At 37.1% G+C, this 26,395-nt stretch overlaps 1 protein-coding gene across 1 annotated transcript in view; it reads right to left on the minus strand.

Annotated features, from left to right (window-relative positions):
• The window catches only part of LOC139719367 (uncharacterized), a 94,207-nt gene that overhangs the window by 43,303 nt on the left and 24,509 nt on the right, over window positions 1–26,395 (minus strand). The window contains exons 3-7 of the mRNA XM_071630782.1: window positions 25,802–25,891; window positions 12,754–12,832; window positions 7,111–7,190; window positions 4,393–4,452; window positions 1,239–1,316 (exon numbers count right to left, since the gene is read on the minus strand). Of these exons, the coding sequence (XP_071486883.1) occupies window positions 1,239–1,316; window positions 4,393–4,452; window positions 7,111–7,190; window positions 12,754–12,832; window positions 25,802–25,891 (387 nt within the window). The remainder of the gene's footprint in view (window positions 1–1,238; window positions 1,317–4,392; window positions 4,453–7,110; window positions 7,191–12,753; window positions 12,833–25,801; window positions 25,892–26,395) is intronic.

Consider the following 26,395-nt stretch of genomic DNA (forward strand, 5'->3'; position numbering starts at 1 on the left):
GTAGCACAGGAATCACAAGCCAGAACATGTGTGTCCATTACTGTTTGACTCATCTTGGCTAACACTTGCAAGATATCGTTACCATGACAAGCAAGAGACAAACAAACAAAGGGATATGATCATTAACAGTGATTTCAGTCAATTTCATTTTCTCTCCTTTTTTGTCTCATTTTTTATTGCAGTTTTGGACAGGATGCATTTCAAGGTTTTGCATCTTTCATGCCTTGTGCTCTTGTGAATATCAAAAATACATACAATGTGAAAAAATAACCCTAAGAAAAGCATATTCTGTCAACTACAATAGATTTTCACATAGAAAACAATTACATTTTGCTAATCAAGATGCAAAGTTCAAACAAGCATTTAACAGTCAATACAAGTTCCACAAGCACAATCAGAGACAGGGGGTAAGGCACACAGGAACCATACGCTCTAACACATGTTTTCCTCTCTTTGACTCATCTTGGCTGACACTAGCAGAATTCTGTTACCATGGCAAATAACCAAAAAGTCACAGGGATACATATTCCACATGGCATATCCTGTATCTTTTTTTCCCCCCTGATTCTCTCTTTCATGAAGATGCAGTTGCCAATACAATGTACTGACAGTTATTGAAAAAGAAAAAAATATGTTATCCTAGTATTTTGTGCCTCTGTAATACTACAACTGTACTCTGGCATATTACAAAGAAATGCACTTGATACATCACCTACAGCTGTAATTTATAATTATCACACAAACCTTGGACCACTGTTAGACACTGTAACAAAAACAAACCCTGCTATTAACAAACAGATCTACAGTAGACTGTAGAAGAATATTGCAATAAAATATATCTCTACCAGTATATTTTCCTTCTCTTCTTTTCTTTCGGTATCAATCATCAACTCATATTCATGAGTGCTACTATACAAGGTGCATGCTCAAAGCTAGATTCTACGCCCCATGATTGCTATTAAATATACAACATGCAATGCTCAAAGCTAGATTCTATGCCCCAACTGACATATCACACATTGGGAAAAAGATGGCAAAATCTGTCCACAAATTATTATAGGCCTTAATTCCATGTTTTTCCCCATTCAATGCTGTAATAACAAGAGTGCCTGCCAGCTACAATGCATGGACATGCTAGCTACATATAGTCAGTCAGTAAGCTTAAAACAGTCAGCATGCAGCAAGCAGTCAGCAAAGCAGTCACCATGCGGGTCTAGTCCATGGTGCAACACACTCACATCCTCCTCCTCATCTTCCTCCTCCTCCTCCTCTTCCACGGGGTAATCATAATACAGGTCCCTCAAATCATTCATTTCCTGTACCGGGAAGTCGTCAGGGGGGTGGGGGAGGGGCACATGTTTTAAGGGGGGTCAAAACAGTTAGGGGTGGGGAAGAAGGGGAAGGGAGACATTATGACCTCAAGGCAGGGTTGTTGTTTGCTTGTTTGTTATTCTGGTTTTGGCCTTTTGCTTTAATTTTTGCTAAGAACCATGAAGGAATGCAAACACACACTGCAAAAGGAAAGCACATAAAATGCAAACTGCATGGCAGTGGCTTAAATATGGACATAAAACAAATTTATACTTAAACAATGCAATGCACAGCTATTTACTATAACTTTAATTTTTAAACCATGCTCAACTGTGTGAAACCTTTTCACAACACATTCACAAAATCTACACATAGAGATTAGGTTTTGGCAGACATTACTGAAAGACTAAAATATGAGAGACTCAATGAAACCATAATCTAAAAATAATATCATTATTCCATTAAAAAAAAATACTTGTAAATTTCACACAAACACTTTTAACTTTTTGTGTCAAATTGCTTCAAATAACATTCATCTATCTGTCACTACATATGATCATGTAATTTCCATTGCTTTTGAGATGTATCTTCAACGTTATACCATCACTTCATGTTAGCATATTTCGTATTTTGGGTGAATAACGCAAGAGTAGCATTCAGTCTGTTTCTAACAGTAAATATTTACACCACATTCTTCTCATTGATGCTTTCATACCATCAAATTCGACAGTTTTGTATCAATTTAAATTCTAAGAGCAATCCAACAAGCTTACAGTGTAACTGAGCAGCAAACAATACAGTGCAACATGTAAAAAGCTATGACATCTGTATCACAAAGCCATAGATACTATAGAATATACCACAAAGGTCAACTCCTTAAAATAAATGCAACTAGTCCCTTGGTACGGAAGCGACAGACAGCGATGTGTAAACATCCTGGCGAGAGAAGATGGCTAGATCTCTTTCGGCATAGATTCGACGAAGGGAGCGCAGGGGTTCGTTTAGGGTCCGAACATTTGTCCATAAATGGGATCAACTCACAGCATAAGATTTCACTTGCAGTGCACAAGTACTGTACGAGGCACAACCAAAGCAGACTTCATACAATTACAATGTAGTATGTTGTACAGTGGACTCCCATTATAACAAAGTCCTCGGGACCAGCAGTTTTCTTTCGCTATATCGAAATTTCGTTATAACCGAACAAATAAACAATAAAAATACATAGCATAGATAACGTTGCGACCCGAATTTTTACTTCGTTGTAACCGAATTTCATTATAACCGTGTTCGTTATAACGAGAGTGCCCGTATACAGTAGGCTGTTATTTTCACGACAGTTTAATTATCATCAACTTCGCGATTCACTGTTGAGCCATGAATCTATAAAAGAACATGCGATAATATTGTGAATAGACAGGCATTTGTGCATTTCTGATAGCCTCAATATCAAATCAGGAAAACGAAATTTTGTGAAAATGTCCGTGATCTCCTCATTTGCAAATAATATCAGTATGCGAAAATAACAGCTTTTACAGTAATGCATGAAGCTTTTTATAAAGGGTTGTTTTCCAACATCAGTCTTGATCATGCTTCTGGTAATGGTGTGATGACTGACAAAAAAAAAAATGCAGATTGTCATGTCTATCTTGTAGGTAACATGCTGTTTGTTGTGGACGCTATCACAAATACAGCCTTACTCCAGAGCCCTATTCCATTATCTGCAAATATCCTGAACACCTCATTTTTGATTGACGCGTATTGAGATTCATTTGTTGCCTCTAATAAATCTTCATGAATTATTCATTCTACGTGCTTCCTCATGCTAATTGGATCAGAACAGGTGAGTGTTAATCAAGGATATCCCTCCCTAATGAATTCTTTTTTAATTACACTAGAGTGCTGGCTGATACAGGTGATGAGGGTCAGATTTCTCTCTACATAGTATCTAAAATGAATTACCACTCTGAAATCACGATTGAAATAATCTTATCAAAATATCGGAAAATCTAATATTTCAAACATTCACAGCTTGATCGATGTGTGTCTTATCTTAGTGGGTTCTAACAAGCTCAACTTCCACCACATATCATACACGACATCGCTATGTATGGTTGTTCACTGTGTGTACTATTAGAAACTTGTGTACATAAGATTTCTACTGATACAATAATACCACATTCTGATGTAAATTGTGAAACATCTGATAAAACAACACTTACGGCTATCAATGATTTATAATCATAGTGCCTGATTTTTCTTCTACTTGCTCATTTTTAATCTTTTTCATTATTATTATTATTATTATTTTTTTTTTTTTCGGGGGGGGGGGGGGAAGGGGTGGGATAGGGAGGGGGATACTTGTGGCTTTAGCCCTTTCTGTACTAGGGACTTTGGATGGTGTACACAACCCTATGAGGTTTTCTGTGTCAGCAAGCACTCAAAGCACACAAAGGGTTAACAGGGGACTTGATCATGAGCTCTCATGATAGCATGACTGTGTGTGGACGAGGACTGAATAATAAGGGCTATTCACACAGGATGAGTTTCAGTATTAAAACAAAACATATGGACAATGATTCTAGGTACATTTTTTACATCTATGCTTTGCATTGCAGATACAGGATGATGGGGGAAAAAAAACAACAATGACAGATAGGGTACATTCCATATTACATTAGACTACAATTGATTCCAACCTGCCAACGTACCACAGAAAGAGAGAGAGAGGGAGTGAAGCATGACATGACCACAAAACCACACCTTGTACACCATCTCAACAGTAGAGGGGGTATGTCACAACATGTAGAAGGGCAACATTGAGGTATCCAGCATATTTAAGCATGCAGCTGTATTCCCTACCACACAAACTTTGCTAAAGTAAATCAAATGCAACTTGCACTTTACATTACGAGAAAAGAGAAATGAAGGTCAAAGATTTACTGTCACACTCACTATAGCAACATACGATTGTATTAATACAAACTATAATTGTGCAAAGATACTTTATGAAGCACTATATGACAAATAGGCACAAAACTTTTTGTTGGACCCAAGGGCACAAAAGGGACCACTTCCCACCTGTCCATTTTGTTCTCCATTCTCTCTCAAACCACACCCAACTTTGGGCCCCTGAGACTCCTTTCCATGTACAATAGGTAGCATTAAAGTGGCATACAAAACAATGACATAATCAAACTCTTTGAAAGTTAAAAACATATTTTCAAGTTAATATTCTTAAAGTTAATACACACCATATGTATTTTCAATGAAATGTATCTTACACAACATGAAATACACATGCACATATCTTAATGAAATGTACATTATCTTAATGAAACAATATATGTATGGCATGAATGGTATGTAGTGTAACCATCTGTGGGCTACATGAATACGAAGCGGAGTGAGAACATCATCAGTCAACAAAAGCTAATAATCATGCAAGTGTAAAGCTGTAGGGTCGTTAACTACATGTATGTTCCCCCTGAACTCTTCCTCTCTGCCAGACCGCTAAATTTGCATGAAGACATTATTAAACGCTTTTGTGCTCTGCAGGCAGCAGATGTTTCATTTTGCATATCAATCACACTCCTGAAGGCCCCCAGGGAGGTCTCCCCGTCTGTCTTTCCCTCTTCTGACCCTGCTAATGTTGGGGCATTTTAGTTCTCTGTCTGCGACAGATTATTGGCTAGACTTTCTTCCATTGTAGAGTGATATGAGATCTGAATAGGAGAGGAATAAATCCCCAAATTTGATGACTTTCACATATGACTGCAAATCATTTCGCCATTTTTGACTTGCTTGGTGCAAACTCATCAACAGTTAAAGTTCAAGTGCAAAAAGCGTCAAACCTTTGATTTGGCTGATTTGGAAAAATTAGAGGGGTTAGTCAAAGTATTGACACATCTAGGTCCCACTATTAACCATGAATTAATAGAAGCCCCATGAGTAATGCAGCTCATCTGTTGTATACCTGTATACATCATACAGCATTAACGTCGTACATTCAAGTAGAATTTCTGCATAATTCCACAAAACATACAACAAAGATATGTAAAATTAGTGATGATGCAAGTCCCTTTGAATACCATACCGAGATGCTGGAATGGAATTTAAATAGTCAAAGTTTCTAACCTAATTAATTTCATTAAAATTTAATTCATCCATTGCGCTTGATTTTGTAAAGTACATTCGAAACATATTCTACTTCACATAGATTTTCCTTTGAATGGATAATGAGTTAATAGTGCAATTCAGATGTGGTGAAAATTTAATGCAGGGAATGAGAGGGAGGCAGTTGAAACAAGTAATTCAGCTTTTGTGTTATCTTCCATGACACTCCACCACAAAATATTTCTCGGAATATGGAGCTTAACATGAAATTAGTTCACTGCAAGTCTGATTATAGAGATTCAATGAATTCCAAATAAATCCTGTATCCAATTCTTGCTCCCTGACTGTGGTTTTGCACAATTTTCCACAGTTCTCACTTGTTTTTGTGATGATATCACATTGTAAAATTATATAGAGAACACAGAGAAATGCCATACAGACAAGTTCTGCAGGCATTTTTTTTTTCTTTCCATCTCTCATGCAGCATGTGATTTTCATTGCCATATTAAACCTTTATATGATAGTATGCACTTTAAAATGAAATGAACACTTCACTGATATCCACATAAATTTGAAGATACTATACATGGATAATAAATTAGTTGTGACACAGCACACAATTGAAATCACACTTTACCAGAGTTTCCTTTGTTTCAGATAAGATGATGCACAAAGCATGAAAAAAAAAAAGCACATGCACATTGAGAGTTAAAGTTTTTCTGCTGGTGATTTGTTTCTTTGCACACAGAAACAATGCACATCTCTCACAGACTGCAAGGATATTTTGCTCTTATATCAATAAGTGAACCTGAACAATCTATGTCACACACTGCCATAAAAATTTCTTTTCTCTAGCCTGATTTCTGCCATTCTTTAACCTATTTAGTTTTCTTCTGAAATATGGAAATCATCACATGAAATCTAAACAAAGTTACAGGCATTCATCTCATTTACACATTTAAATTCTTCCTTTCCATCTTATTGCCCTCATATGCATATATACAAAAAGAAATATAAAAATATCAGCAAAAATGTGGACCAAAATTGCCTCCACAGAAAGAATACAGACTGCTGAACACTGTTTGAATGTATATACAATCAAAAGGTATATTAATTCATTACCATCTATTGCTGTAGTCATATTCAATAGATCAAAAGTGAATCAATACAATAAGGGTACAGCGAGAAGTGACTTTTTGATATGCCACTGACAATTTCCCCATGCTGTAAGCTGTGTTAGTCTGTATGTACTTATGATTTCACATTGATCGATATTAATTTAACTTTAAATAGAGGCAGAACAGGCAGGTTCCCAATCAATGAGGTACGTTATCAATTTAAAAAAAAAAATATCTTTGAGTGTAAGAAGATGACCTCATCAGACAGGCATTTTCCACACAATATGCAACACAGCTGAGGATCCCAACTGCTGATCAAATGTGGATTCCCCACACATGCAATAAAATGTTGTAAAATAATTGCTTTGCAAGAAATATGTAATGAACAGACATTGTGAAATATGTTCATCAGAACCCTTTATGTTTAACTAACTTCTACTAATGCCTCTGGAACCCTTGGCATTAAACCACAAAATATAAATTTATATCACCAACCCTGACCTGTAGCTATTCTGACCGTAGTTTGTACATGGTATGTATCCCAGGTTCCCCCTGGTCAACTTACCTTTCGTACGACTCCCTCTGGACCCTTGACCACAGAGATATTGTCTAGCTGGATGCTGTCAAAACGATAGGTGATGGGATGTGGGCAGGCAGAGGCAGCCATAGAGTTAAGGAAAGGTACTTGCATAGAAAGGGCATCGAGAGAAAGAATTTCCAGCACTGTCACAATGAAGGTTAAATCACAGGATGGCGAAGTGACCATAGAAATCATACGTGACAGGTCAAGTAATAGTCTGTCTACATCAAACGTAATACATGGTACAGTACTGCATATAGTTCTGCCAAATGCAGAAGCACTCGCAGAGAATCACAGCTCGCAATGGTTGAATTAAAATGCCTGAAAGAACAACAAAAAAATACAAGAGCATTGTAATATTCTTTACTGGCAAATTAATGACGCATTTTACCCATAAACTGCTGCAGGCCACTTAGTTGCCTGAAGGGTACATTTTATACTTTTTTTGACAATATCAGCTGGTATTTTGGTGAAAACTCATATTTCACTGGAACATATTAATTTACATCAAATAACTGCAGACAAAATAAGTCTCTAAAACCATAGATATGAAATTTCACAACCTACAAATGATGTCAAATCATGCATTTTTGAACAAAGTACAACTGTACCACAGAAATTGCAGATATGCTTCATAATTATATGCAAATATCTTAGCAATGAAAAGAGATAAAGGCCTCGAAATTTCTGCATAGGTTTCTTAAGATATTAATCTACTCATCCACGAGGAAAAATGTGAAAACCTAACAGTAAAATTAGAAAATATCATTCTTCATTTTTTTAAACTATGGCATTTTTCAATAAGAAATTTTATGTTTGGCATAAAATACTGTAGTAATAGTTAAAATTTATGAAAATACTATTTTGATGGTGAAAAATTTCAATTCATCCCCTTTAAAGTGGTGTATAACATGACATAAACTCTAGAAGTATAATATTCTTGATTGATTTCCAAAATTTTGCATGGCCCAAAACTAGAAATGCTTAAAATACCCTCAGCACTTTAGGCATTGAAAAAGTAATCTGCTCTCGCATGCGAATGCAGGATTGAGTTACTGATGAAACTACACAAGAAAAAAAAAAAGAAGAAAACAAACCAAACAAACAAACATAAAAACAGCAAAACTGACAAACAAAAGTTTTGTTCATACACACAGTGTAACAGTCCTGTGGTATGATTAGGCATACTGAATTTGTACAGGAGGGATTCTGTACACCATGCAGTATGTCACTTTGTTGTGGAAGGAGGTAAACTATATTTAGTCTGTTGAGGCCCGCTGAACGAACCAAAGGGGGAATCAATCCCATGCAGGCAAACTGTATTGACTATCATACGCACACTCATTGAAATTTGTCCTCGCAGATTAAATTGTGTGTGATAAGCCTATCCTGATATTTTCACACTATTTAGCAAATCCACAGTATGCAGTCAAACTATTTTATAAATAGTTCTTGACTATGTATTTGCTGCATGTATTTCTTCCATTTCATTACTTTTTGTGGGTGCTTATTTAAACAAAAACACCTCAAGTATTCTAAAATAATACACTAAATACAGGTGTACATACTAATTACTTAACTAAATTTTATGATGGAATAAAAGATCACATCATTTCAGATATATGAAAAATAAACATGTACTTTGGTAGAGAATAGCTTTACAACTGTAGATCAGACAAGACTACGTATTTCTTTATGCACACGCACACAAATATGAATACATAGTATAACTGAATATACTATTATTCAACAATCCAAAATTTAGAGCAAATATAGCCTTGTTTTTTTTTGGGAAAAAAAGAAGGACGGACGGTTAATAAAACTAACTTGCATGCCAAAGTCACTCACAATTTCAGGCACTACATGAATTCACTTATTCAATTAATTTTGCAACACTTCTGTCATGAATATTTCATTTAGCCCCCTGTCATCGCCATCGACTGCAAAGCAATTGACTATTTTGTGAAGTGCTGATTTGGGATCACTGCCTTTTTACTGATGCAACAATTATGAATCCCATTCTGTTTGTTTTTTTTATCTGCTGCGAAATATGGCACATGCACAGTACGAGTGTGTCAAACTGGCTGTGTCCTGCAGTCATACGAATTGCCTGCCACAGGCATACCTTCAAACAATCACACTCTCTCCAGTGTTGATCACACTTCTCTCCAGGATTTTATTAGGTACTGGCAAAGCAAATAGAATCCTATGCACTCTGTCACCCATATTAGCCCAAGGCCACTATAATGAACTCACCAGTGCATTAGATTAAAAGAATTAAGGGAGCAATTCAGATTACTGATTGCAGACACATATTATGTCTAAACGATTCATATACAAACAGCGTGTACATGCAATGATATTGATGTTGCTCATGATGATAGTGAATGTAAGAAGTATGTTTTTGTTTGTTTACACCAACAAAAATCCTCAACTAATGACTTGAGTTCTGGTCAAACAACAAAGTTGTTGAGTGCTTATAAAAGAAAAACTATGTATCAGATAGATGGGTACTCTATCAATGAAAAGTAACATCTTTGAGTAGTTTACTTGTAAGTCAGTGTTACACATCATATTACCCGGTTGCAAATCCTCTTCAAGGATAAATTAGTAGAAAAGAAAATCAACACAAACAACACTCTCTGTATAACTCAAAGGTATGAAGAAACTGGTTCATGTAGACAAATTGTTATCTAATTTTGAGATCTTGCCATCATCACTGCAAATAACTGGAAAATGTACTTGGTAAATGAATAAACACTAAATCATATTGTAAAAACTGAGACTTTTGTATGCTTTAATCTTTTGCATTTAGTCAATTATGAATGATTTATTACTGTTTTTAATTTGATAACTGTTGACAGATCATCAGATATGGCATCATTTGACGTACTGTATACACCCAGTCTATTACTGCAGGGCTGCCACTAACCCATTTTTTCTAATGGTCTGACCCGTCTGTTGGACCAGTAGGTTCCTTTTTTTTACTGGTCCATTCCTGAAAAAGTTTCTGGTCCGACAGTGATTTTTACTGGTCAGGGATCGTCGGACTAGTGCCAGTGTGCAGCATTGATTGTTGTAAACTTGTGCTAGAAACATCGGTTGATTCACAATTACTCATAACGGTAAACGTCTTACAGAATAGCATATTACCCAAACAATATAAATTACGCAAAGCACGCATCAAAAATAGACATTAAAGCTTAATTGGACTGTTAGTCAGTCAAATAGAGGTTAGTAGTGGCCAAAATCAAAACTATAGAGTATGGCTCGCAGGAGGCAGACATCCCAGTGTGCCTCCTCCAAAACAATGACGGCATGGATTTCACAATAATTGCTCCTGACAAATGAAGAAAAGCAAGAAATCAGGTGCATTGGTTTGGTCAGGCCGTTCATTAAATTGGCCTTTTTTTTTGGGGGGGGGGGAGGAGATTCCAATGCTCATATTTCTATCTTCAGGTCCCCGCGGGGTGACAGCCTCGTGAAATAGACCGATCTTGACGTTTTAATATCCATCGACACACCGTATAGCTCTCAAGCGCTGTGGCAACCCAACGCCACAGGCTCTTTTCAGGTTCGCTGATGAAAAATGGAGATCTGGAAGCATGCAGACTTGTCACTGAGTGCAACCACTCCCAAACAATTATATCAGCTCTGCAAATTTGCACGGGAGAATCATGTCCTAGATTTGAGATTTGAAGCTCCCAGCTCAGGAAGAGAAAATCCAGCACATGACATCCACATCAATCGTTGATGCACGTGTGCATAATGAACAAGGTAAAACAAAAGTGCATGGGAAAGGCTATGCCAAAACTTCCTTTCACAATGTACTGACTGCAACAATAAGCCAGTTCACAATTAGCTCATGTGAACATAGGTACAAATAATCTTCTTTTTTTTTCTCTCAGTTGGTCGGGCACCTAGGCACTCGTTTTCAAAGTGGCATGATGCATACGTCTGTCTGACGTAACAATTCATGGAATTCATGTTCAAACAATGAATCCATTTCATTGTTTTGTATCGAATGCATTAACAGCCTTTTTTTTTAATATCAATATTGCTGAATACCGGGCTTGCTGTCAGGTGGATGTACTAGCAAGCACCATTCATACGGATTATGAATAGCCATTATATCATGGATGTTTATCTCCGTGAATTTAAAAACCAACATGCTCCAGTCTTATTTTCTCCAAGGACTTAGGGTTGGGGTTAGGGTTAGGGTTGTGATAGGGTTTTAGGTTTAGTTTGATGTGAAGATTAGGATTAGGGATAGGGTTATGTTTGTGAGTAGAATTTATGTTTGTTTTTACACTGGAATGCCTGTGATAAAATCTACATTGTACATTGCACTTCTTTTTTTGTTTTACCTTGAATCCTCATACGTCAGCAATGCCTGGATATGGACTGGTGCATAAACTCAATTCCTACAAATGTATCTCTCATCAGTGTCTGACAGTGTGTGTATGACCTGGTACATTACAGTGTATGTCAATACATGTGTGCAGACCTTTGTCACCTCATGATCATTTTATTTATTTGTGTGAAGAGAATGTAGTATGTTTTTAATGCAGCAAATAATGGGTGGATGTGCTGCGAAGTGAGAAGTGCTAATCAGACAGTAACTGCAGCACATGACTAGCTGATTTTACACATTGTCTATTACATACTGTATATAAGCTGTTATTTTCGCGAATGATGAGGTCACATACACGTTCGCGAGATGTTGTTTTCGCGAATTGACGCAAACGCCAATGTAATGTTAATATGCATTATTACCCTAGTGCATAGCAATATTTTTTAGTATTGTTAAATTTGCGATCCAACTATGATTCTCGAAATTCGCGAAAATAACAGCTTAAATACAGTAGCTGTTTTTCATTCACACAAATACTTCTATACTGTACCATTTGTACTCTAACGGTATGCCACAGAAAGTACATTACATCAAATGGCCAAATCAGTGAAATTATATAATCAAATAGCCAAATCAGTGAAATCATATAATCAAATAGCCAAATCAGTGAAATTATACAATCCCTTAGGTCTATCACATTATGTACAGGTAGGATTTTTTTTTTTTTTAAGTGAAGAGTTTATGCCATTCGATCACATCAAGAGTGGTCAACAGAGCTCTATACAACTGTACTTAATTTATTCTAAACAAGCAACAGATGACGTCATAATGTGTTCACGTCATTAGATATATGCAAGTTACTGGAGGAGAAACTGGTCAAACTTTGTTTTTTGACAGCAGGCTATAAATTTTGATACACAATCATACAATGCAGGTGTAGATGAAAGAAATAACATAAATACATCAACATTTGCTATAGACTATGAACTCTTAATGCTACTAGCAATGCTACTAGCATGCCTAAGAATACACTCTAGGCAAGAAGGCAACCTTTTCTCTTTTAAAGGAGAAATACACCTTGTAAAATAAATCAAACTGTGATCTGCAAGTGATTTCTTGTTGAAATCTAACCTGTTAGATGTTGTCATTTTTATGACATAAACAAAAAGTTCTAGGTGCATACTTTTTCCAGTGCTTTCATCCAATCGTGCTTGGGCTAAAAAAAAACACAGATAGTTGACAAACTGTAAAATGAGCAGAGAGTAAAAGGATATCATATCCAAATCGGATGGAATCCCCTTGTTTCAGTGTGATGTACGTTTCCTCTGGAATCCTGGATTCATTCACAAAGGTCTGCAAAACAGAAGGAGAAAAATAAGAGAAAGCTGTAATCATCAGTATCACCATCAACATCATCATGACTATCATACTGTGATTCTGTTCTTGATTACATGTTGTATTCTTAGCAGCTGCAACCATTATAGTGATTACACTTTTGTGTATCATATTGTAACAAAGTATTCAATAGCAAACATGCCTTAAGTCTGAAACAATTTTCACCAGTGTGACAGAGACAATCAGAGCACTTGTGTCCTTAAGACTGTAAAATACAGTAAAATAAAGAGAAAAAAAAGCCATTCGTGGCAAACAAAAAGTGTTTGGGTAGTAAAGAGAAGAAAATACTGCACCATTTTATGCTCCTTGCACTTCAGCAAGCTCAAGCACAACACAATTACAGTCTTCCGATGAATCAATCAGGGCAAAAAGTAGCACACACTACAGTAGCTTCACCACACAGAATGTTTTCTCCACATTCCAGTGATTACACTCGTTAGCTTCTGAGTCACGCATGCAAATGAGCCACCCACCATTTTCCTGTTTCTTACGTCAAGAATCAAGAATAAACACTTAAGATAAACACAACAAAAAGAAAAACTCACAAAGATATAGTATACACAGATGCGAGAAACAAACACAGAACAGTTGAGGCGTGGTCCCCTTTAGAAAACAAAACACAAACCTGAACTCGATTCCTTTCAGACAATAAACAAGGGTCACACGAGGTGAACAGCGTTCCATACCAATCTACAGTACCACGTATAGGTAGAGGGGGGAGGTTCCACCTCCCTGGTTAAAGCATCCAAAGAGGTACACCAGAACACCCCAGTATTCCACCTCTGCACACACAGTCTCACTGCAATGTTCAAACCTGGCGACACATGTAGACAATCATGGAAGGACATTCTAATAAAATGAGTCCAGTGGATTCTGAATGCTTCCCAACAAACCGCAGAGCTCCACACGCTCAGTTCTTGGCAGACCCCAGCCAAACCTGGATTTGATAGCAAGTAGGTAAAACAGCTCAGCCTCAAGAACCCTTTCCGGACGAGTCATTACCCCCCGAATTGCCAACTACCGTGACTGAGCAGGGCCCGTTTAATGTGGACATCACGACTTTGCTGCCAACAGCGATGAATGTCTAATACTCTTGGCAAATCACATAATTCCACAAAAGAAAAGGCAAAAACAGATATGTCACGCATAGAATAGAGGTCACTAGAGAAGAATATGTACAATCTCTGTGCTATAGGTTTTTTTCTATTCACTAAACGATCAGAACAGACAGAGAAAAATGTCGCTTCGAAGATAAATTCATTGGCAGTCGCGCATGATTTAACAACACCTTTTTGTGGACATAATGGAAACTTTTCATAACAGATGGTAGTTAGTCTAGCTCTAATAGGGCCTAGCCTTCAGGGCTCAGTCCTTGTGAATAATCTACTCGTACCATGGTGTTGGTATTTACTCACCACAGAGAAAGAGAGCGAATGTGGGTATTCGTCTTGACTACGGATGTCAACTTGCCTGGTATTAGAGTCTAAAAATGCAAGGTTTGACTTTCTCACCTTTACGCCACTCATCTTTCCAAGAGTGACTGTAGAAAAGGAATTTCACAAATCTGCAACCACCATGCAGTGCAGAAGGCATTACAATCAGGGTCATGCATTTTGTTGCTATAGCCATCATCCACCCATACACACACACACACACACACACACACACACACACACACAAACACACACATACAGTCTGTACTTTGATATCTTTTTTAATGAAAAAATATGATGGGGGGGATACTACAACTAATAGAAGAACTACAGTTTGTACAAAAAACAAAGAAAACTTAGAATAAAAATTTGCTAGATTGTACTGACTCTAAATATCACACATGAGTAACTATGAGTACAAAATTCATGATACCTACCAAGGAAGGCTCTATGATTTTTAGACACACATCCCACTTTAGTATGTACTGAAATTCATTGACTTTCCTTCTTTCCTTACATGGTAACAAAAATGTTGAATTTGTTTCCATTTTGCACTAACAGAAAAGTAAATTTTATACATATACATGTATTACAGATTGCTTTAATATTGCACTGTTTCCTTGTCAGGCACATCTTGGAGAAAGTTGACAAGTGTTGGGGTTGCCATTGTAGTCCTTTGACATAAAAACATGCATGGAATATAAATAAATAAAAGCGTTATGTAAATGCAATTATCATTACTACATGTATTATTATCATTATTATTGTTATCATTATTATTATCATTATTATTATCACTATCATTATTATTATTATTGTTATTATCATTATCATCATTATTGTTATTATCATTATTATTATTATATGAATATCTGGAATTTGTCTACAAAGTGAAATATTCTGGACATTTTCTTCATAGGCTTTTACTTAATACAAACAATACTTCTTGGTGACCATAGAATTAATCAGCTATCATAAGAATATATTTTGCATTGAATATATAAGTAAAAATGCTTTATTGCTTACTAGCTCACTAGTATTTTATATTTTGTGGATTCATGAGATGTGTAATGCTATTAGCAAGCCAAAACGGGACATTCATGTCAAGGATTGTAGGACAAGTTTTGTATTTAATTACAGTTGCACGATAAAGCATCAGCTGATAACATAATGTATCTCTTGATATCTGGGGTTAGAGAGGACATCCCTATGACAACATGAAAGCATTCATCTTTAAAAAAAAAAAAAAAATCTCTCTGCAATTGCCTCATTTCTTAGAGCTACACAAAAACACACTAACACATACAGGAGGGACTATACAATCAGTTGTGGTGTTAAAAAGTCTAAATTCTACTGTAAATTATTCAAAATCACAATTAATACTGCTGGCAGCAGACAGACCGTCAGAAAAAAAAAACCAAGAATAATTCTAAGGAAACATTTTTGCTGTACTGTGAATTAAATGTGGAAAGGGTTGAAAATCAAAATACAGTACAAATTTCTGTCACAAATGGTCTGTTTAGTCAGTCATACTTTTGAAATTTCTTGTAATATTCCACATTGCTGTGTAATGAACAAACAAGGTTTATGCTGCAGGTACACTCGTTGGATGTGCATATGATTTCTCCTGTAAAGCTGCTTTCACAGTTTCAAGGTCGCAGTTGAGTGTTTACACACATTTTCACCCTAATATCAAATCATATGAATAGCCAAAGGCATCTACTGTATGTGATATTTAAGAGCACATGAGTAAAAAGAGGTATGCACTGCTACAGGAGAAAAATGCATTTGTATCTTGATTGGTAGGTTAGGATTTTAATTTTTTTTTTTTTTTGGGGGGGGGGGGCAGGCGGGGAACACACCCTAGCTGCTCAAGACAAAACGGATTGATTTCACAAGGAAGGAACTGGCCTGAGAAACAAGAGACATCTTCATAACGCTGAGCAGGGATGTCTAATCAGGAGTAAATTCCACTGATTAAAGGTGGCATCTGTGCAGACTCACTGGTCTGATAGCTCAGCTGAGAGAAACAATGTGAACGGTATTCTCTGTATGACTCATAGATCCTATGATGGACTAAAATGTGGGTGTGTCCTCTGGCCGTAGCTTGCAGTCCTTGCTGACCTGGATGAATGGGAGTTAATTCAAACATCTGTTTGCAACCTCATCTATTTAAAAAAAAAAATCCTCTCAATATCTTATTTCATTTATCTAATTATGGAGATTGTACTTAAAATTACATGTACTTCACTACATGGGCAAGAGGAGACAGCTATGAACTGTTACATTGTACTACCAAAATACAATAAAAACTTATGTGTTTTTTTTTGGGGGGGGGGGCAGAGCTGCCATCTATCCCTTGTTTTCAACAAAACTCCTCAAATGGATTAGTCTCCTGACCTTCTGATCTGAATAAAAAAATCTCCCTGATAATATCTTTTTGTTGATACAAAGTTTAAAATATCATTAAATGTACAAGGATTACTTATCTTTATTCCAGCTTATTATGCCTATACAGAACACAAGGCCAAACAAACATCTATTAATCTGGCCAGGATTAAGTAAGAAGCTTTGCTCCTCTGTGAGGGTCTGTCTTCAGACTCTACCTCTTTGAGCCACACCCAACGTACAGTCAACCTCGCGTAAGTCAACCTTACTCTAGCTGAAAAATAGGCAAAGCTGAGGAAAAAATTCTTCCTAGGATGGACATAAACATTCACGTATAAATTTTATCGTATAAGTCGAAATTAACACAATCTGAAGGAATTTCTCTGGTCCCTTTGGATTCGACATGGGCGAAGTCAGTTGTATGTTCTTTTTTTATGCTTAGTTTTCCGCAAACAGCCTAGTGACAGATATATTGGCAGCTTTGTGCAATATGTTTGCATGAGTTAATCACAAATTCAGTAATATACTATCAGATTAAAAAAAGAAACTTCTCTTTAAAATAGTCATTTATTCTCCACCTCACTGACAACTTCAAAGAAAAAAGATGACTTACACATCAATTTGCATCTGAGGAGGATCTTTATTTTTACTGCAAACTCATGATGAATAATTCCTCTTTTCCAGTAACAACTGGATGGTACATTGGAAGGAAGAAAAAAGATAACTTAATTGAAAACAGAGCACATGTATGAATGAGCTAGCACAATGTTTGGGTGTGAACAGAAGTGAGTCACCCAATCATTCGTGTCGCCACAATATTGGGAAAATTTATTAATGACATCAACTGGGAATTCCCCAGAGTTTCTCATGGATGTTCTTCATGGATCAAGGCTGAGCCACACTGTCTCACTGTCACCTCCAAAGAGAATATTTAATGAATTAAAGACTCGGTAGTGTGGGGATACCAGGGAGTGGTAAGGCTGGCCTGGCTCGAATACATTCTAGAATCCCTGTAATGAATTACGCACAACTCTGTCACTGATCTTCATTTATAACCCGTTCCATACTGAATTTTGAAATCCCCATAGACTTAATACACAAACCACCATGTTCCCTTAGGGAACAGGCAAAGTACAGTACACATGTACAGCTCAAGAATCTCAACTGAAGTTGACCATTGCCATAAGCGTAAGTTTTGATGCACATGTTACGTTGACACATGGCTGATGAGTGCTCTTTATGGTTTTCGAATGTATCCCGGCAGGCAGCGAATGACAATTGATTCAATTGGACCACCCATACTCCCCCACATTACTGGGTCTTTAGAGAGACATAACTTTCAGTGCAAAAGTATGTTTTGTGAACATATATCTGCAACTAATGAAAATCTTTATCAATCTGTCTGCAAGATCAGATCAAATAGGTGGAAACTGTAATTGCAAATCACACAAATTAAACTTCTTCTGAGAATGCTGGTGCATTGTACAGCATCTCAGTCTGGCCTCATTTTGATCACACAGCTGTATGACTTAGGGAGATATAATGGGGATTTCGGGCCTTGCTTTTACATAAAAAGATTTCACTCGATTCTACTTAAAGTACTTTTGAGTTATTGAATTGAATTGATTGAAAGATATTTCATCTTCTTAGAAGAATATGTAACAATTTCAAACATGTTAAGATAAAATATGCACTGTAAGTGCCCCATATTTAGTGAGTCTAATTTTTCATGAATTGTCAAATTTGCAGTTGTGGAGTATCGTACTAAATGGGGAAATGTATGCGTGCACGTCACATTTGTGTAGGGATTACAGTTAATATTTTTGCATGTTTTTAAATTCACAAATAGCACATGACTCGCAAAATTCGCGAAATAAAAACCTCATGAAATATTTGTATACAGTATTCTGCCATCGCATGCAAAATTGACTGCTACCCAACTGTCTTCAGCCAGGCATGACAAAATAAATACACAGAAGAAAAGTTCTTATACTTCAGACATGGCAAAGTCCTTCCTTTATGAAAAAAAGATACACATACACAGATCTACATTTATTATATCACCATAACAACCCATAACCCTTTGCTCGGTTCTTTGAATCTGCCAAAACTGGTCAACCATGACAATAATACATGTACGTCATCAGGGTATCATCACCATGGCCATTCTCTTTCCTTTGTTCTCTTTGCAACATGTCACAAAGAAATAATGCATAGTATATTCATTATGGTTCAATTGTACACAGCCAACACTCATTTAGCATCCTACATGTTTGCTAATACACAAGGATCGTACATTGTGTGTGTATTTGTGTGTGTATATGCCCGTGTGTTGCTGTAATACACTAGCATGCATTCAGGTGCAGCCAAGAGTGATGACATTGATGAAATAATACTGATGTGAGAAGTGCACTGACCTTGATAGGCAGTACATTTGTCACCTTTCCCTCACCCACCCTTGTGCCTTTCTCACCCATACTCCAATGGTGAATGCTGATTTGTCCATGAAAAGTGGCAGCAAAAAACTCCTCATGTGGTTATGTTTACGCTTAATTTCATGACACACTACCCAGAAGGCTAAACACAAATTTAGTGGTGTAAATACAATTGCAACATGAAGCCAAGGAGGACTTTTAGGAGAAGTGATGAACAGAAGTTATGTACTGATTCTCTTGGCATTATCATCATAAATATTGATATAATCACTATCCTCATTGATACATAATCAGAAATCTTTTCATCCATATGATATTCTGCATGATAACCAGCATTTGTGATACATTAGACATAAAATAATGTTTCTTTTTGTCATATAATTAAAAATGCATTTCTCATTGATTACAACTATTTCACTCAAACAACTGTGAACCTAGTCTGCAAACGGAGCTCTCTTATTAAATATGTAACATGATTGATCTATGATTTGCCTGATAGTGTATCGTCTGTGTGTATTGAGCCAAAAAAATGCAGCTCTAGAACTGTAACTTGTCAATATCTAGGCCTACATGTACTAAGAATCAGTGATAACAATAACAACAGAAATGAACTCAACATTCTAAATCATCTTGGGATGAATATTCTGCAGGAGTTCTGCTAAATGCTGGGTTCCTGCCTAAAAATCAACCTTCTATGGGAAAGCAGTGATTTCCTGTACCCAAGGTGGGACTAGACCCTGGGCATGGGTACCCCCGCCCCCCCCCCCCCTCCCCCCACCCCCTTCCCTATGTACCGGTACACCCCATCCCACAAAGACACATGAAGGGAAAGAAGGAACATGCAGCAGCACTCCTAAATGAGTCTCCCTGGCTCACAATCTTTGGGCTATTTTGCCCTGTCTGCATGATGTTCAATTTGGAGGTGGGTAAATACATGTATACAGTCTTGAGTTAAGGCTACCTCCTAGAACGTGGTCAGTCATATCTCTCTTTAATAAATATATTTAGGTGGAAGGAAGTTATGCCTCACCCTTACAGTTACAGTTCAATGACCAGTATTTTGACAGAGTACATGAATGCCTATAGATACACTGTAGGGAAAAAGATCATAAGTTTAAAGAGATTTGAATCTAAATTTATCATCCCCTATACTTGCTCCTTACTTTTACCCCCAATCCAATCCATCAAGGTGACAAAGCAAATAAAATGCTTGTTCTCATTACTGCTGGTTAGTTACCAGTAAGCTAGTTACAACATCTACACAAGCATTGCCTGCTCTTTGAACACTATACAATTCAGTTGATATCACTGAGCTTTAATAAAGGAAGTAAAATGAAGAGCATCATAATTGAGACTACATATACAATAAATCAATGTGTCAACAATAATCTTCACTTTCAATCAGCAAGCCACTTGCACAACTGCACATAAATCACGTCATTGAGTCCAAGATCAGAGACGTAGGAGGTACTTGTCCTTGATTTAATTATTCCAATCGATATCAATCATCCACTCACTGAAATTAAAGAGCCCAACAGCTGATCACGGATATCCAAGCATGTGTTGGCTTTACAGTAAGATTGCGGTTATTCATTGTAGTGTGGAAGCGTTTACTACCCCCCCCCCCCAAAAAAAAAAAAGAAGAAGAGATAAACAGAAATTAAAACGAAAACGGAGAGGTTTGCCAATAAGGCTTAAGATAAAGTACAAATACTGCCCCTTTAGTCATAATTTCTGTGATAAAAGAAGCTAGACATGCAAGTACATTGTACCAGTATTCATGTTCATCATTCACAGACAAACTAACCACAGCATACTGTACATTGATAAATAAAAAAAAAACCAACAACAGTTATACATATGACGATCCCTGTTCACTGCGATTATCCTGATTGAATATGACAATCTATGACTGTATAGCTACCCACAGGTATTGTCAAGAGGTACAGTGTACTGCCTGAGCATCATGTTTTATACATTGTGCACTGTAGGTATGATGGAAAATAGGGATAGTGTATCCACATCATCATGCTGGAACCCCCTGTTTTATTGCGTAAATGTTATGCATTATCTGTTGCCAAATAGTCAAGCTCTGTGCTTATTCTCAGCAATTGTTCTGTATGAAAATTCAGATATAACACTTACATGATTTTACTACAGATTTACATGTATTGTATATCTAACACAAACTGCTGAAATTGTACAAAATAACCATACTGTGTAATGCCACATTTCTATACAATGTTAATACTGATATTGCTAAAAATTAATGTAATTGTAAAGCAATGTCATACAGAGAATAAATCAAATCAAAATCAAAATCCAATGCGATATCAAGCAGCTGATGTATATGAAAGACTTCTTTCCCAACGGAAAGTATATATGATCACACTCACAGTGTTCAATGATAAGATGTAACAGTCTACATTATTGTAGAGTTTGAATCCAGTAATTCTTATATAACTAAAGACACTTTATATAGACCTGCAATGTCACTAGCTGAAGATAATCAATCCTGTCTGTGAATATGCAATTATTTCATTCAAATGAACCCACCTGAACCACAAATTGTGTGAGCACAACTATATATATTTAATCATTATGATTTTATAACTTCCACACATTTTTCTTCTGATGGTAAGTTAATCAGTCACATTGATGGCGAGTGATCAACCAGAAAATGTTTAACTTTGCAGTATGCTTGATATGATGCATTCACCCTTGGGGTTAGGATGAGTTCAAATTTTTGAACTACATGAAATGCAAAACAACAACGACGGCAACAACAACAACAACAACAACAACAACAACAACAAAAGAAGTGTTAAGTTATTGCACATAATAAACAGACATTACTGGATTTACACCATGAGAAAACACCGTGGGGGTTGAATTTAATACTGGAAAGACTTGAATAAAAACACCTTGCTTGTTGCAAATCACAACATCAAGTCCCGACAGCTAGCCCCTGGGTCATGGAGGGGACACACTGCGACTCAGAAATTCTATCCACTGTGAAGCCTATCCAGAGAGGTGTGAGAGACAGGCCGTGGTGAGATATCCCTCACCCCTACGCTGCAACCATGCCGACAGCATCACTCACATTTTAAAGGATCCCAATCAGAGATCGTAAGTACTAGGCTATAAGGCCAAGTAAAAAAAGAAAGTAGTTTCTCGTCCGGGTTTTTTGAGCAAGGCGATGAGGGAGGTCCTTACTATTTGATATCTTACTATTTTTTCGAGGATTGTCAAAATGAAAGTAATATGTGTTTATATGTGTGATATAAACCACTTTCATTTGAGTGATGCACAATTTAATACCAAATCTGCGTATATTGCTGTTTATGCATGACAAGTATACCAATTTAACTACACTGTGACTGTATTCATTCAGTAATATCAAGGGTATGGAAAAAAAACTTTTTTAAACATAAAATATACACATTTATGCATCACTTGTTGAACCTATGAATCCAACCATTATCTCTGGAAATGCATAGCATTATTTTTGCCTTTCAACACAACACAAACTTACTGAGTTAGATCTTTTCTCATATGAAAACTTAATCGCTCAAGGATTTAAAATGCCGCACAGTACTGCCAATCAACCCTGTGAAACAACCACCTGATTTCCTTTTTACTGAAAGACAGAATACGAACCAGTTGAATACTTTATTCACTATTTAAAGCCGTTCGCTGTGTACATGTGCGCTTGAGATCGGTTCTCTCCATCACTCCACGATTTTTTTTTCCAGCTCCAGAACGCATGCTATGCTGGCTGGCTGGTCTCCTCTACTACAGGGAAACCCCGTTATAACGAGTTCGGTTATAACGAGGAACTGCTTATAACGAGGTGATCGCGTCGGTCCCGTTTTCCTTTGCGTGTAATGGCAGAACGAATCGGTTAGAACGTGTTCGGTTATAATGAGATTCCGGTTAAAACGACGACAATTTCGGTAAATCATGATAAAGAAAAACATAAGCAATTTGATCGGATATAGCGAGGTTCCATTTCTTGACGAAATTGCCGCTTTCAAACACGCAACAAGTGAAACATTGGAAACCGAAATCTCGCTATCCACGTCTTTTCCCGTTTTGCAGAGAACCGTTCCTTCCATGTTTTCTTCTTAATCACGCGATAAGACACAGGAACACCTTCCGATGTTCCTACTAATCATTAAACATTAAATCATTCGGTTTTCTTTTTCGCGAGAAACGCGTGCGTGATATGAGGTCAGACCACAGCGCAACGAGAAAAACATAGATAACGCATTCAAAAACTTTTCATGTAGCGACAATAAAATTCGACCAAAAATGGACAATTGGAATGCGTGTGCAACTCATCATTATATCCTTTCCAATTTTAGTTCCGACTTCCAGTTCTTTTGCTGGTTTTGAGCAAATATGAGTTTGGATGATTAAAGCCGAAATAATAAAATCATCGCCCCGATCCCGCCGGGTGACAGTAGCGTTAAAATAGTTGAGTAACGCATGTTAACCTATACTTTACAATCGGTGTTCAGAAAAAGAAGCAAACGCATTTATTAGTTTGAACAGATCTGGATTTGTTCATTATCATTTAACAAATGATGATTTCAATATGAGTGTGTATGATCAAAGCAGAAATAATCAGTGAAATCATCGCGATCCTGCCAGGTTACAGTAGAGTAAAAATAGTTGAATAACGCATGTTAACCTACTTAATCGGTGCTCGGAAAAAGAAACAAACGCATGTATCAGTTTGAATAGATCTGGATGTGTTCATTATCATTTAACGAATGATAATTTAAATATGAGTGTGTACAACTAAAGCCGAAATAATGAATGACATCATCGCGATCTCGCCGGGTGACAGTAGCGTAAAAATGGTTGAATAACGCATGTTAACCTACTTAATCGGTGCTCGGAAACAAACGCATTCAACAGTTCAAGAATAACCGATGTACAAAACGCGAAGAGATTTTCGGAAGAAAATAAAGAACGCATTTTTAATCCCTTCGAGCGCAACGATCATACATTGTATGAAATTACAGCCAAATGATTCATGAAATTATCGAATTCCCGCTGGGCACCAACAGCGTAAAATACCTCGCAAGTTAGCGGTAAACAACGCACGTATGTTACTCTGAAATCATCGCGATCTCGCCAGGTGACAGTAGGGTAAAAAAGGTTGAATGACGCATGTTAACCTAAATCAGAAAAAGAAACAAACGCATTAATTAGTTTGAATAGATCTGGTACAGATTTGCGTAAACAGGATGACAACCTCCCACATTCAATCCTGTCACATATTTTCAAGAACGGTCGTACAAAACGCGAAGAGATTTTCGGAAGAAAATACGAAGAACGCATTTTTAATCCATTTGGGCGCAACGATCATACATTGTACATGTGTACAAGATTACAGCCGAAATGATTCATGAAATCATCGCATTCCCGCTGGGCACCAACAGCGTAAAAATACCTAGCAAGTTACGGTAAACAAGGCCTGTATGTTACTCTACAGTATATATTTGCCCCCATATTTGGTGTTTAGAAAAAGCTTAACAAACAAGAATTACAATAAAGAATTAACTTATCATTTCAGCCTCTATTTCTTCGTCTAATTCACAAATAATCTCCCTTTATTCTCTCAATAATAACGCTCAATAATTGTGTAATAACAACGCAAAGGATATGTTTAAGTTTCATGGATGGGTATATGACGTCATGCTTATATTTTTCTTTGTTTTTAATGAGTATGGTTATAACGAGGTACCGGTTATAACGAGGTAATATCGCCGGTCCCACGGATCTCGTAATAACGGGGTTTGTGGTTACATTGCGCAATCAATCTAGCAGCACATGAAGCGGGCAACAGCACGAGAGAAATGTACAGAAGGTGCTCAACGTCCTGTCTACATCACGACGTACCGAGTGAGCTGTACATCACAGCCCAGGGCCGCCGCCCGCCCATCCAACTACAGTTCAACTGCTTTGTGGGTCATTCCTTCTTGCCGAGCGCGCAGTGTGAAATGCATGCGTTATTACATACGCACTACAGAAGCTACAGCTGTACTACAGCTAAGTAGAGGACGCAAGGCGTAATCAGAAATCACGATTGGTAGGTGAATTGTTGATTTTTTTTTTCCGGCGGCCGAAAAAATAGTAAATATCAAAAAAGTCGATGCGGCAATTGAAAATCGATGCGGGCGGGGAGCGGGCTGGGACGAGAATTGTGAATTTCTTGGTATTTTCAGCGCCATTTTGAAAATAGTAAATAGTAAAAAAATCGATGCGGCGGCCAAAATCGATGCGCGCGAGGACGAGAAACTGGTTTCTTTTTTTACTTGGCCTAAGGCATAAGAGGAAATAATGATCCCACTCACACAGTCTGATATACAACTATCTGCATCTCCAAGAATAACACAGCTCTTTGCAGATAATTTCTCAGGTGTGCAACCTGTTTTTACAGAGGTTTTACGATAAAAGTAATTTAAAGTGTCGATTAATTACACAAGCATCGTAGCAGTCACAGAATGTTGATATATTGTGATACACAAGCATAACTGCAATGAAAAAGTTCACGCCATTTACTCTATCATTACTACAGGCAACTGCACAGCATGAATTGTCAATAATGTTTTCCTCGTCGTGGTCTTGTGAGGGTAAATGGCAAATTCTCAACTCACCCCATTCAGGCTTCCTACGTCCTTGATGGAATGTGTGCCCTCAACAGTGTCGTAGGCGATAACAGAATGCTGCTTGTCCACACTCCGTGACTGGAAATTAGGTAGCACGGAAAGAGAGACAGACAGACAGACAGAGAAGGAGAGAGAAAATGTAGAGAGAATGTAGAGAGAAAGAGCAAATAATCAGCATGAACACGCGGGATAATTGCACAGGATAGAGTAGGTCAAGTCTATCAACACTACAAGTTACAACTGAAAAACAAATCACACGCACATGATACACGCATACAAGGAATATGCTGGAATCTCTGAAATACATACATTTTTGGTATATTACATACAGTGTACTGAATAAGTGCTGGTGTACTGATGAAACAGATGACAGAAGTCTTGTGATAAGGCTTACATATTCCTGTACCTGTATACTTGATAGGAAAAACTGTGCTCACTTGCAGAATATATCATAGCAATCCTGCAATTTTCTGCATAAAAGCCTGGTATGAAGAACAAGGCATCTTTTAAAGTTGCAAAATTCATTTAGAGAAATGAATTGTTAATATGAATGCCTACTGGTTCACTTGATGTACAGACCCA

This window comes from Diadema antillarum, unplaced genomic scaffold (assembly GCF_040938485.1).
Source record: "Diadema antillarum isolate AM-2024a unplaced genomic scaffold, OU_Dant_1.0 scf00000109, whole genome shotgun sequence".
Classification (NCBI taxonomy): domain Eukaryota; kingdom Metazoa; phylum Echinodermata; class Echinoidea; order Diadematoida; family Diadematidae; genus Diadema; species Diadema antillarum.